Source organism: Lissotriton vulgaris, chromosome 10, assembly GCF_964263255.1.
Source record: "Lissotriton vulgaris chromosome 10, aLisVul1.2, whole genome shotgun sequence".
In the NCBI taxonomy this organism is placed as follows: Eukaryota; Metazoa; Chordata; class Amphibia; order Caudata; family Salamandridae; genus Lissotriton; species Lissotriton vulgaris.
Genome location: NC_141698.1, coordinates 771,601,007 through 771,614,093, shown reverse-complemented (window position 1 = coordinate 771,614,093; position 13,087 = coordinate 771,601,007). Strand labels below are relative to the sequence as shown.

Here is a 13,087-nt window from a genome sequence, read left to right as displayed (position 1 = left end):
GTAAAGGTGGATGCTGCCAGGTTTTGAAAGAGCAGCTAATAGTGACTGCAAATTGCAAGATACAGCGAACAGAAGTGCAGCGTGGCAGAGATCAACCAGGTGTCAGACCATATAAAGAGATGCCTAAAAGCAAAACAAGTTAAATACAAGAAACAGTTATTTGCTTACCAGAACTGAGTAAAGAGATTCATCCTGCCACAGCACTGGAGGAAGTGACCCTTGAGGAAGCACCCAGGGTTGTGCTTGCTGAGCCTTCCATAAACTAAGCGGCATACCATCAAAGCTGCTGAGTAGGGCTCAGAACAACTCCTGATGTCTCTGAAGATCAGAAGCCGAGAGCTGTGATCAGAATCGTGAAAGTTGGCTTTTACAAAGAAGACAAAGAAAAAGGCCACATTTCCTAAAATTATCACGAATGACCATTGGCCAGCACATCACAAGGTGTCAGATGGTTTGCATAAACAAGATAACCAAGCAGCATCGGAAGGCACACTACTCTCCACATTATTAAGTTCTGCCAATGGTTATATTGCGGCCGTCTTCTTGAAACCACCACCACCATTTGATACTGCCAAAAAGCCATTTGATTATTTCGTTGATGCGATAGAAAAAGCAGATAACAAGAAGATTATCAAATACTTTAATCTTGCTGGTGAAGGTGTAAAAGAAGTCGCTAAGAAAATGTGGTGAGCTGACAAAATTGCATACTGTCAAATCAATCCAACCTTGAATCTCAAGTTCAATCCAATATCAATATTGATGAGGAAAGATACATTTTCAGTCAAGAATGACAAAGTTGGTGAAGCCATCAACTTATTTGTTGAGATACGCTCATCAAAGTTCAATGAATGTAATAATGCCTCCGAGTTATTGACGGATGCCTGTCAGATTCATTCTGAAGAAGAATGCTGAGAGAAACTCTTAGTCTGGAGTGAATTCTCGTGAGCTGAAGAGCGTGCCAATTGACAATCTGCTGACATGCAGCCGTAGGTGTCAAGAGTGAGTCGGTCCTGAACATGAAAAGTAAGCCCAAACACCAAGCTGAAGGGTATAGAGTGATGTCTCCCTGGAGAAAGTAGCAGTGCTTCAGGTATGGATTTTCGTTTCTACTTGAAGGTAAATGTCCCGCCATTAAACAGATCTGCAAAGCCTGTGGGAAGGAGAACCATTTTGTAATGTCTGCAGGTCAAAGGAAAAGTAAGTGCGTTCCAGAAGCGACGTTCAATGCACGCCAGCGAAGTAAAGCGACAACACAAACTGAGGCAAGTCGACACCAAGCAAAGACGATCGTCTTCTAAATCATCGTAAAAATCTTCAGTTTTAATATCCAGTGAAAGTGAAGAAGATGGCTGTGCCATGTCAGTGTTTACCTCAGAGAAACGTGCAAATGTTAGACAGGCCGCATGTGAGGAAAAACACAGGTCAAAGAAAGTATGACATGACAAAACACCAATGTCATTCAAACATTGTTTGAAAATCACACAAAATCAACGGTTGCTCAATACCTTTTATTATCGACAGTGTAGCATTGATAAACATTATGCCTGAGGAGAAACACAATGAACTATCTGCATTGCCCCAACTTACGCCATCCAAAACTAAAGTGTATACATGGGCTAAATCTATGCCACTAAAAAGTCAAGTTTCATTTGTAGCAACGAGGAAACACAGGAACACAAACGTTCAAGTACCCATTCATGTACTTCAAAGCACAGCATCAAGTGCCTGTTTGCTCAGCTGATATAGGACTGATATCCGTGAACCATGACATGAATGCTCATCACAATATAGCAAGTCAATTTCCTTTGTTGTTTAATGGGTTGGGAAAACTCAAGACTGATTGCATTTCCTCTGCACAAAGCCATTGAAAAAAGAATTTGAATCCTTACTTAAACATGATATCATTGTGCGTTCGACTGGTCCCACCCCATGGCTTTCTCCCCTAGTGGTAGTACCGAAAAAGGACAGTGAAGGAGCTCAATGCATCTGCGTGGATATGTGTCCAGTGAACAGGGCAATTGAAAGAGTTCCACACATTGCTGACATGATAACACCATTGAATGGTTTGAAAATATACTCTCACCTTCATTTAAATAAAGGTTATCATCAGCTGGAACTAGAGGAGAATTGCAGATACATTACAACCTTTTCTACACATATTGGTCTGTTCCGTTGTAAAAGAATATGTTTCGGTGTGTCATCAGCTGTAGAGCATTTTCAAGATGTCATTCGACATATACAGCCTGTCATGAATGCTTTCAATTATATTGATTTTTTATGTAGACAAGGGAACCCAATAAATACCTTTGGACCCTGGGTAATCAACTATTACAGAGAACAGGGGTCTTCAGGAGTTTCAATAGAAAAGAGCAATAAAGTTATAGACCACAATCAGTACTATAATTATGTTTCCAAACCCAGCCGGGTGAGGAAATGTTTAATTTAGGGCATATCTCATTATGACCCAAACTTCCTTGTGACACTGTTGCTGCTGTCACTGGCAACATGTGCTCCAAGAGGAAGAACCAACATATCCACTGCCCTCTAGTAACAAGGCCCGGACAGACCACAGCCCAGCCTGGAGAGAAGAAAGTGAGGTGAACAAAGTGCATATGCAAAAATCAACAGCCACCAACCGCAGAGCACCTTCTTATGCTCTTCGGTGACCAGGTGGGCCTATGCAGGACAGTGAGCCCCTGCCACACCTGCAAAAGAGGTGGTGGCGCAAAAGACCCCTTAATATATAGCTTCTGAGCCTATCCATATTAAACTATCAAAGTAGTATAAAATATATCATTTGCATTTCTTCTCATAGCGAGCAGACTCCTGCTTTATACGACAATGTGCAGTGCCACGTTGGTAAAAATGAAAGAAACGTGGCAAGCATTCCCATGCATTTTCTTAGGCAAATTAATATCTTATTAGATGCGCTATTGTCTTTATGAATGTTCTTTAAGTATATATTGTTGCCTGCATCCCTATAGTTTCCATACTATTTTTTCCTGTGATTAAATGTTACATGCATCTTGATTCTGATTTTGCAGTTTTATTTATTTGCAGATGTGAGATGGAAAAACAAATTCTGGGGAAAGTCAATGGAGATTGTTCCGATTGGTACAACGCATGTCATGATCCCAGCGTAAGTTAAGCAATATTTTGTTCTGTGCACCCTTTTTTATTTTAACATTGATAACCAGTTCTTTATGATATTGAGCAGAACATATTTTGATGTCCCTGTTAAAATATTGTGTGAAAAAGGTTTAATTGCCTTGCTCTTAAAAAAGAATTATCAAGGTTTTTGTGCAACCCAGTGCTATAATATCAAAACGCAAATTTTGATTGTTCCTACAACCTATTTTCCCACATTCCACTTGTGGTGTTTGGAATTCTGCTTTCACATTGTGCCTGGTCATAACCTGAGAGTGGTAGTGAGGGGAAAAAAATTGTCGAAATTCCGAAATGGCATCATCCACCATTTTGTTTTTTTGATCACCTGTAAGGCAAGTAATTGATTTGCAATGCTAAGAATGCCCTCTATAGGAAACTTGTCCATATTTGTTCTGACCAGTTTTTACTTTCACCATAAAATAGTCCTGGAAGGGGTAGGCTGTCTCACGCATCCTGTTTGGCAGCCAAATAGAATGCTTCGAGCTCGAGGACCAAGTCTGATTTAATTGAAGGGCATCCGTTCAATCTAGCTAAAGCAGCAGGTTGTTTCAGGATTCCTGGATGGTCGCATGAGCACTCGAGACATCAAATGTAACACATTTACCACAACTGATCCGCTAGGCACAATGGAATTACATATTACAAATCTACCAACTAGTAACCTCTAATATTGGGTTCCGGAGTAGCTTGCTACCCACTGCTTAGTGCTTCAATGCCTTGCAAGGGGTAGTAAGTGTTAAATCAATACAATTTACAATTACAGTTGCCTGCAGCAATTCAAAATAGATTAGTCGTTGTTCCAACTTGGTTTGCCTGTTTCTGACACGCGCTCGTTTGTCGCTCATGGATACCTCCTCCTGCTGCCTATTGTCATTGTGATGCAATCAGCTGGCATTCTAGAATGCCAGCTGATATTGCACCAACTGTCATTCTAAGAAGCCGGTTTTGAGCAGCTGTCATCTTTTTCTTCTGTGTGCATCCCTATTTTGATGTGTAGAATAAATCATTCAACAAACGTTCTGTGGTCGGAACATCCTTGCAGTCTCAAGGAAGACATTGGTTGCTCTGCACGAGATTGGCAGCGAAGGTGCACACTTAAAATCCAGCATAAGTCTGTGTCCCACTTTGGGAAAACAACCCTCTCTTGCAGCAGATTGCTTGTAAATGGATACAGGTGTGTGACCAATCATTCGCTTTTGCAGATATCAAAATGCACCTTCCTCTCCCTATCTTAAGTGTAACTTATCACAGGACTTTTGTGGTAGCAATATATAGATGTTGGATATGAGGGGCCAACAAAGCCAAAATTCACTTGCACCGCGTTTAGCACATATTGGTATATATCATCCATAATATACCTACCCTACTTCTTTTCTTCTCATCAATTAATGTTACCCCACAACCCATCTTCCGCAAATACTCTTTTACAATCGATATATCTGACACTACAAGGGACCTTCACATTTCCTGTTCCTTTGAATATCTTAACACTTTGATCAATTAATTTCCACAGTGGCAGAACTATTGTCTACTCCTTGACCATTAAGCTCTCACTATCCATCAACAAGTCACTGGCCCCGCCCATTCAGTAGGACACATCCTTGATGGTATATTTGCCCAAATTGCTAATCTCAATCACGGGAAGCAACACCACTACATAGAATGATCTCTATATCGTTAGTCACAATCTCAAACCTTAACGGGAAAACTCTGCCATCTGTAAAGCCTACTATAACTATGTCTACTAGACTCTGGAAGAGTTTTGGCCTAAACTCCTTCCAAGATTTTTTTTTATCTGCCCATTGATCCAACTGTACACATACAGCAGCTCTATCAGAGGCTAACCGGTACTATCTGAAAGAGACACCTTAGTGATAGATTCCTTACCTTAGAATATCCCCAGGCGTCTGACTGGATCCGGAAATTTTTGCGTAGCAGTACCCTTGCGCGTCGGTAGGCGTCGTCTGCGGCTCCGCGTCCGTCGTGGGCTCCGTGATGACGTCGTCGGAGTACTTAGACGCCGCCTCCGCGTGCTGACGTCAGTTCTTCTTTTTTCCGCGCCAGCAAGCGCAGATCTGGAAAAATTAGTACTTATAGTCACTTTTTGGTTAACTTGTTGGATCTTTTTGATCATCTTTTCGAAGTCAAACGACTCTGATTGGTGCCATAGGAATGCCTGGATTTAAGCACTGCGAGGATTGCGACCGCACGATGTCGGTCACGGATCCTCACCGTCGGTGTCTCCTCTGTCTCGGCGTCGACCACGACGACAAGGCCTGCACCGACTGCCGGGCCCTGTCTTCGAAAGCCAGGCGGGAGCGGTCGCGCAGGCGACTCGAACTCTGACAGTCGGCCCCGCGCCGCGAGAGGTCCCAGTCCCACGTGAGGTCGAGGGACAGGTCGCGGGGTCGGAGCCACCACAGCTCCGGGAGTCGGCACCACTCCTCCGGTTCGAAGTAGTCGTCAGGTAAGAAACGCAAGAAGTCGAAGAGGCGTCATCGCTCTTCTGACCCCCCCCCGACGCTCGCGCGACGCAGCCGGGGGTTTGGGTGACACCGCTCCGCCGGAGTCGCGGGCGTCACTGCCTGCTCCACACCCTCCGGTCCCTGGGCAGGATGCGACGCCGGGGGAGATCGAGCACTTCTTAATGGTCATGAGGAACCTCTCTTCCCCGACGGGTTCTGCGGCGCCTTCGGGCCCAGCGGACCCGTCTGGGGCCCCTAGCGGGTCGGGGGCTTCGGCCCCGACGCCGTCGAGTGCTTCGGCCCAGACGCCGCCGGCGCCTTCGGGCCCGGCGCCGCAGGGCCCCAGGGTCCTGACGCCGCCAGCGCCTTCGGGCACGGCGCCGCGGGACCCCACTGGACCCGCTTCGGGATCCGAGTCGTCGCCGGTGGACCTTATGAACCCACCGGCGTCGGTCCGTCAGGTGTCACCTCCGGCACCATCCTCGGGCAGCGCAGTCCCCGATGCCTCCCTCGCTCTGGTTCCGGCGTCGGAACGGCGCCGCTGGGCGCCACTTTCGATGCCGCTTGGGGAGTTTACCTTCTATGAACCGGCCTCATCGTTTGATGACCCTGACTTTCAGGGGATGGGTCTGAGGACCCTCTGACCAGGGAGTGTCGGTCTCAAGAGGACTGGACAGTTGGACTTGGGGATGCCAGTGGTCTGGACACCTCACCAGACACTGGTTTTGTCTCACCTCCTACCGTGGCTTCGGAGGAGGGGGCAACCTACAGTGTGGTGTTGATGAGGACTAACCTCCTCACTGAGGTCCTTAAACCGCAGTCATGCCCCACAGAGCCTCTGCTGCCATTTAATGAGACCTTGACCGACGTTCTTTTGGGCACTTGGTCCAGGCCCGCTACGGGTTCGCCCGTACATAGGAACGTGGCCAGACGCCACTGCCCGGCCCCTGCCGACCCAGTTTTCCTGTCCACCCACCCCACCCCCGAGAGCCTGGTCATCCAGGCATCCACTTCCCAGACCGCATTCCCGCCGGCTCCGCCAGACAGGGAATCCAAGAGGTACGAGCAGTACTGTAAAAAGGTCTTCTCCTCCCTTAGTCTGGGACTGCGGTCTTCCAACACCGCATGCCTCTTGGGCCGCTACACCCACTCTCTGTGGGATACGGTTGCGGAACTGCTGCCAGAGTGTCCGTTGGAGGTACGGGCCAAACTCGGCCAAGCCCTTGTGGAGGGCCGGGATGCATCCAAATATTCTATCCGGTGTGGGCTGGATACCACCGACTCACTAGGTAGAACGATGGCAACGACGGTGGCGATTAGACGCCACGCCTGGTTGAGGTCCGCCAACTTTTCGGCCGATGTCTAAAACACACTGATGGACATGCTGTTTGATGGCCGTCCCCTTTTTGGCGACAAGGCAGACCATGCGTTGAGCGCTTTAAGGACTCCAGGGCTACGGCCAAGTCCTTGGGCCTCTCGGCCCCGCGCCAGCAAACGGGTGCCTTTCGCTCCTTTCGTGGCCAAGGAAGGGGCGCCCCCACACATGCCGCCAGCCACACGCTGCAGTCTACCATCAAGCGCGGTGGCGGCCGTGGGAATCGCCGTGGAGGCGGTCGGGGACAACGGCGAGGCCAGTTCACACCTTCCCCCGCAGCATCTGCCTCTAAACCCTCCTAGTCCGTGCTTTTCGGCCCATGTGACGCGAGTGGGGGGCAGGGTTCGCCATCACCACTCTCACTGGCGCACTGTCACTTCGGACAGGTGGGTGCTGCAGATCATCCGAAGGGGCTACTCCCTCCACCTGGAAGACACCACAGACCCCCCCCTCCATAACCCTCCTAGACAGCCTCAGCAACCTCACCCAGCTCATCCAAGAACCAACCCACAAAGCAGGGCACACCCTCAACTTTATTTGCTGGGACAAAATATCCGAAGAAAACTGGACTATGACCCTATAAGAATGCCGATCCAACCGCACCGGGAACTACAATGTTGACATCAAGCTCTTCAATAAATGGCTCCCGACTGCGCCAACTGCACCGCCCACACCAGAAACAAGACCTACAAAACCAAAAAATGACCCAGCTGGTACACAAATGATCTCAGGGAGTCTAAGCACCACTGCAAACAACTTGAGAGAAAATGGAGACTCGACAAAAACATCACCGTAAGATCCACATACAAAGCTGCCCTCAGCCTCTACCACCAACAACTGCATGACGCAAAGAAAAAGGCCCAAACTGTAGTTCCGTAGTTCGAGGGCAAGTGGTTCAGAGGTTCCGAACCCGTTCAATAAAGGTCGTCGGATATAGACGATTTTGGTGTCAGCGGACCGCAAATCACGAGTGTGGTGTGTACGAGTGTTTTCGTAATAATCGATCAATGAGAACAGTACGTATTCAGGGATTTTGTTTGAACACTCGGGTTCCATTTTGTGTACGGCAGCCATTTTGTGTGGTTGCTCTCACATAGGCCGATGACTGCGGCCGAGCGAGTCCTTGGGACACGTACACCTTAGCTGACTCCTGAATAACCTGACCGAACTGACTCCCTTGCCCGAGGCTGACCTCGCTGAGCCAGTTCCTTGTTAAGCAGCTGGTCAGATAAAGATCAAAGAGCAGGACATTGCCGAAGTTTATAGTACACTGCACCCAACTTTCTATCTTGCTTCTCATCTGTTTCTGTTCCTTCCTTTACGACATAATCACTAATTATGTTGAGGTTTTATGATGGGTTTGTCCGGCCTGATCAAACAGGATATTGGAATGTGCTTGGTCATTTCTGATGGGCTGGACAACGGAAAGTGGGATAGTCGTCATGCGATATGTTTGAAATGTCGTTTTCCATTGGTCAGTTTGTATGTAATTGATGCTAGCCTGGAATGTGATGTTTGTCATAAAAGACCATGCTCCGCTCATTGAATTTGTGCAGTCTCTAGCGAACCATCTGTGTTGTGCTTCGTAGACCTCTGTTCCTGGTTGCAACCAATAAACTTTGGTCTTTGATGTCATTGAGAAGTGTCCCATGTCTCTGTTTGCCAAGGCAGGGGAATCCGAAGACTTCGAGCGTTTTCCCTGGCGCTGCTGGGTTCTAAAAGCCGGTTCTTCAAAACTCTGACTCACACTCATCTAAAACAAAGGCAAATAACTCTTCACCATTATCAAGGAGTTTTCCAAATACCGTAGCTGCCAACATCATCCCTTCCCAAGCACTCTGCAACAACTCCTCAAACTTCTTCAGACAGAAGATCCCCTAGAACACATTGGACCTACAGTATACCGATACAAACTCCTTTGACCAACCTGACACCTCCCTTATTGCCAAACAGCAGCTAAGCAACTAGAAGCCCCTCTATAATGAAGAAACCACCACCCTGATGAAAACCATCCACTCAGGGTACCCCTCAGACCCAGCCCCCACTTCATGTACAACCTTGGAAGAACCATCATGTCCTACACGCTCACCGCTACCCCCAACACCTCAATAACCACTGCCACCCTCCTGTCTTGCTGGAAAAATGCAGAAGTCAATGCCCTATTGAAGAAACCAACAGCTGGCATCAACACCCTCAGCAGCTACAGACCCCTCCCACTCCTGCCTTTTAAAGCTAAAGACATTGAGAAAGCCACCTAGCCCTCCATAAACTCCTAAACTGCTCTTAATCAGGCTTTCGCACAAACCACAGCAGAGACCGCCCTTATTGTGCCCACCAATTACATCTGAAGTATCCTCAACTGAGGAGAAATGGCTGTAATCCTCCTCCTCGACCTCTCTGCAGTTTTGTATAGGGTCTCCCACAAGTTACTCAAAAAGTTTCAGCGCTTGGGTATCTGCTGACTGGCCCGCAAGTGGATATCCTCCTTCCTCATGAACAGAACTCAAACAGTTAGACTCTCTACCCCTCCCCCCACACCTCAGAACCCAAGAAACTAATCTTCAGAGTCCCACAAGGATCGTCGCTCAACCCATTGATTTTCAATGTCTACATGATGCCCCTTGCAGACATCATCAGAGCCCACGGCATCAACATAATACCCTATGCCCATGACACACAGCTCATCCTCTTCCTTAAGGATTCAATCAGCACTGCCAAATCAAACTTCACCAACTGCATGAGCAACATTGCTGCTTGGATGAAAACAACTGCCTCCAGCTCAACACAGACAAAACCAAAGTCCTAATCTCTAGCAGAAACCACTCCCCCTTAAACGCCTCTTGGTAGCCCCCTGGACTTGTTCTCCCACCCCTGCTGACCATGCCTAGAATCTCGGGATCATCCTGGACACCAACCTCTCCATAGCAGACAGATTAATGCCATTTCCTCATTATGCTTCCACATGCTGCAAATGCTATTCAATATTTTCAAGTTCATGCCACTGAGCATCAGATGAATGGTCACCCAGGCTCTTATCACAAGTAGACTTGATTACGAAAATGCCCTCTACAATGGAATCCCAGACCATGTCCAGCGCCAACTCCAAACGCCCCATTACGCCGCCGCCAGTCTCATCCTGGACATCCCACGAAATAACCACATCACACCACACCTCAGCAATCTCGACTGGCTCCAAGTACAGGAAAAATGTAAGTTTAAGTTACTCCCTCACACCTACAACGTTCTCCACAACACAGGTTCAACTTACCTCAACCACCACGTCAACCGCCACCAACCCACCAGACCCCATCGGTCTGCATCCCAAGTGAGCGCACAACTCCCTCACATTAAGAAGACCAGAAGCAGAGGGCGCTCCTTCTCATACCTTGCAGCCAAGACTTGGAACAACCTCCCAACACACCTCAGAACTTCTCCCTCCTTTATGAACTTCCGAAGGAACCTCAAGCCATGACCTTTCCAGAAGAAACAGGCATGATCGCCTCCTACCCAACCATTCAGCCTGCCCCACTTAGCGCTTAGATACTCTCACAGGTGATTAGACGTGCTTTACAAATTCACATAACATATGTTAAGCAGCTACTATTCATTCCATGATTTGCAATTACAAATCTTGAATCACTTTAATGCTTTGAGAATTGGGACTTTTCACTTACAAAGTAATTTATTCGGGCTCTGTGAATGCAAAGACATTTGGGCATCAGGTCTGCCTTTCCTCTCCAGATATGTGAATCTACTGTGACCACCCAACATCCAATCAGTTCCTTAAACTTTTTAGATTTATTTGATTGTGATTTTCACCATTTCCTGGCCTGTATGATCGTACTACGCACTCGATTTGGTTAATGTTTCCATCCGTAGAAGCGGGTAATGCTGAATTATAGGACGTGTACCATTAAGAACACATTTCCATGTGTGCAGGCATCTGAATGCATGAATATTACATTTATTTAGCAACTGTTTGACTTTTGAGGAGCATTCCGGTGAAGAGTGAGTGAGTGGTTGGTTGTATGCAGCCTACACTTTCCTGGATTCCCTATTTTTGGGGTACATAGTTGCACCGAGGGGAGCTGTCTACTGGCCTTGCTGTGTAAATTGTCCAGATGCTTGGTAATTATGGCAGCCACTTCATGTTTATTCTTTTTTTAAAGTTTTAATACATTTGCCAACATTATGTGCATACACTGTTCTAATAATGATAGTAGTCAGCAGAATGTACGTACATGGTAAATGCTTTGCAAACCCTGTTGGTGCACCTTTTGCTAAGTTTATCCATACCTTGATAACATTTATTTTTGTAAAATTGTTGGTTGTGAGGGAGAGAATAGATGCTGCCCCATCCACCACTTCTTCATTTACTGGTCTTTGAGTTCCTGGGCTGTCTTGAGTAAATACATAAGCGTTCCCATGAAAGGTGTACCTGGATTTCTGCATGTGGGAACAGACCCCTGCATTGCATTCTGGAGAGAGGATGTTCTATGTCTCTTCTCTGAGGAGACAAACTATGCCGCAGCCTTATTGGCTGGATGCTTTAAACTAGCCGGATCCACTGACTGGTACTGACATTGTGCCTTAACCAACTGCCTGAACATGGACATAAAAACTGGGGTTTCCCTCGACTGTTGATCCCCTTTGGATCTGGACCCTCATGCAAACTGCTAACCATGGTGATTCCAAAATGCGGAGTTGCATGCTGAACACTTTCCCTTTGCTGGAAACAACCCTGAAGACCCTGCTACAGCTCTCCTGGCCTGCCTCGCTGTTGACTTTGCATGCAGGGAAAAGCGCAGGGGCCACAGACGACAAAGGGCAGACAAGGACAAGCCCTCTCTGCACCTCACCAGAAAGTGGAAGTCCACTACTAAAGGTGAAGGTCGGCAGGGTGGGTACTCTCTCTGGTGAGCACACTTCCTCACACCACCACTTTGTGTTATTTGCCTTGATCTTCATTTGACCTTGCCATTGCGGTGGTCCTGTCTCTGGTTTCCTATCCAACTAGCTGTGTTGACAAGCCGGTGTCGCCTCATAACGTTTCACCTTCCATTTCAGTAGGACAAACCGATATTAGAACCACCCCTCCTTCCCCACCAGTCATAAAGGTGAATACACCTTATATGTGGAGCTGCTTCCCTGGGCCCTCTAGGGCTGCTTAGTAGCGAGTTATGCGTCTTATGAGCAACTAACACCATTCATCATAAACCCAGGATATAGATCGAGTGTCCTGCAGTCACTACCTCACTCTTTCGACACGGCGCCTCCTTCCTTTGCAGCCTAGCAGATACACTGTCAGGTCAACTGCTTGTCATTCGCTTTTCCGCGTTTTTGTTCTGTTCAAGCTGATCACGCAAACTGGGGCCCTAAACAGTAAACATTACCAACTTGAAAGGAAGTAACCATTTTGGCAGGAGGATTATGAGTCCTCTCCTCCATTTTGACGTGTACTGATCACTTTGATCACTCTTCGTTGCAAACATTACCTCTAATAGTTTTTGAATCTGCATTCTTGTTGGTTCTGCAGTACAGGGGAGCGGGATTTTTTGGTGGTGTGTTGTGAAGTGGTGGGATTAAAAATATCTCTGGGATTCCTCCTGACCAAATTTTTTTCCCAGCGGCCCAGGATATATTAAAAAAGCATGAAAAGGATAAAAAGAAGATAACAATTGGTCTTCATTATCCTACTGGTCGACATGTTTCAGTCTCTGTAAAAATTGTGAAGGCTTTCTCCAGGACCAAATCAATGTTTAGTGAAAAATAGTGAAAAGTGGCAAAAATAAGCCACATGTATCTTTTTGCAGCACACACGATAAGGTGTGCTGTGCATGCAGTGCTTAGACCATACTTACGGGCCCACTGCTAGGATGCAACCTGTAAGATAAAAAGGAAAAGTAAAAAGGACTAACCCACCACCAAAAATTCATGCTCCGCTGTAATCCGGCGTTGTAGCACAGCTGGGTAGCATTCGACTACCCAGTTGGGAACCCGATGATGAAGCATGCCACCAACTAGGTTGGTGGGTGAGGGTTCTTCTTACAAATCTAAGTAGTGCCCAGCACTATATGTT

The 13,087-nt window shown here is 47.1% G+C and overlaps 1 protein-coding gene across 1 annotated transcript in view; it reads left to right on the top strand.

The window, feature by feature from the left end:
- OSBPL3 (oxysterol binding protein like 3) overlaps positions 1 to 13,087 on the top strand; it is a 909,495-nt gene that overhangs the window by 800,195 nt on the left and 96,213 nt on the right. Inside the window, exon 19 of the mRNA XM_086941688.1 lies at positions 3,061 to 3,139. Within this exon, the coding sequence (XP_086797814.1) occupies positions 3,061 to 3,139 (79 nt within the window). The remainder of the gene's footprint in view (positions 1 to 3,060; positions 3,140 to 13,087) is intronic.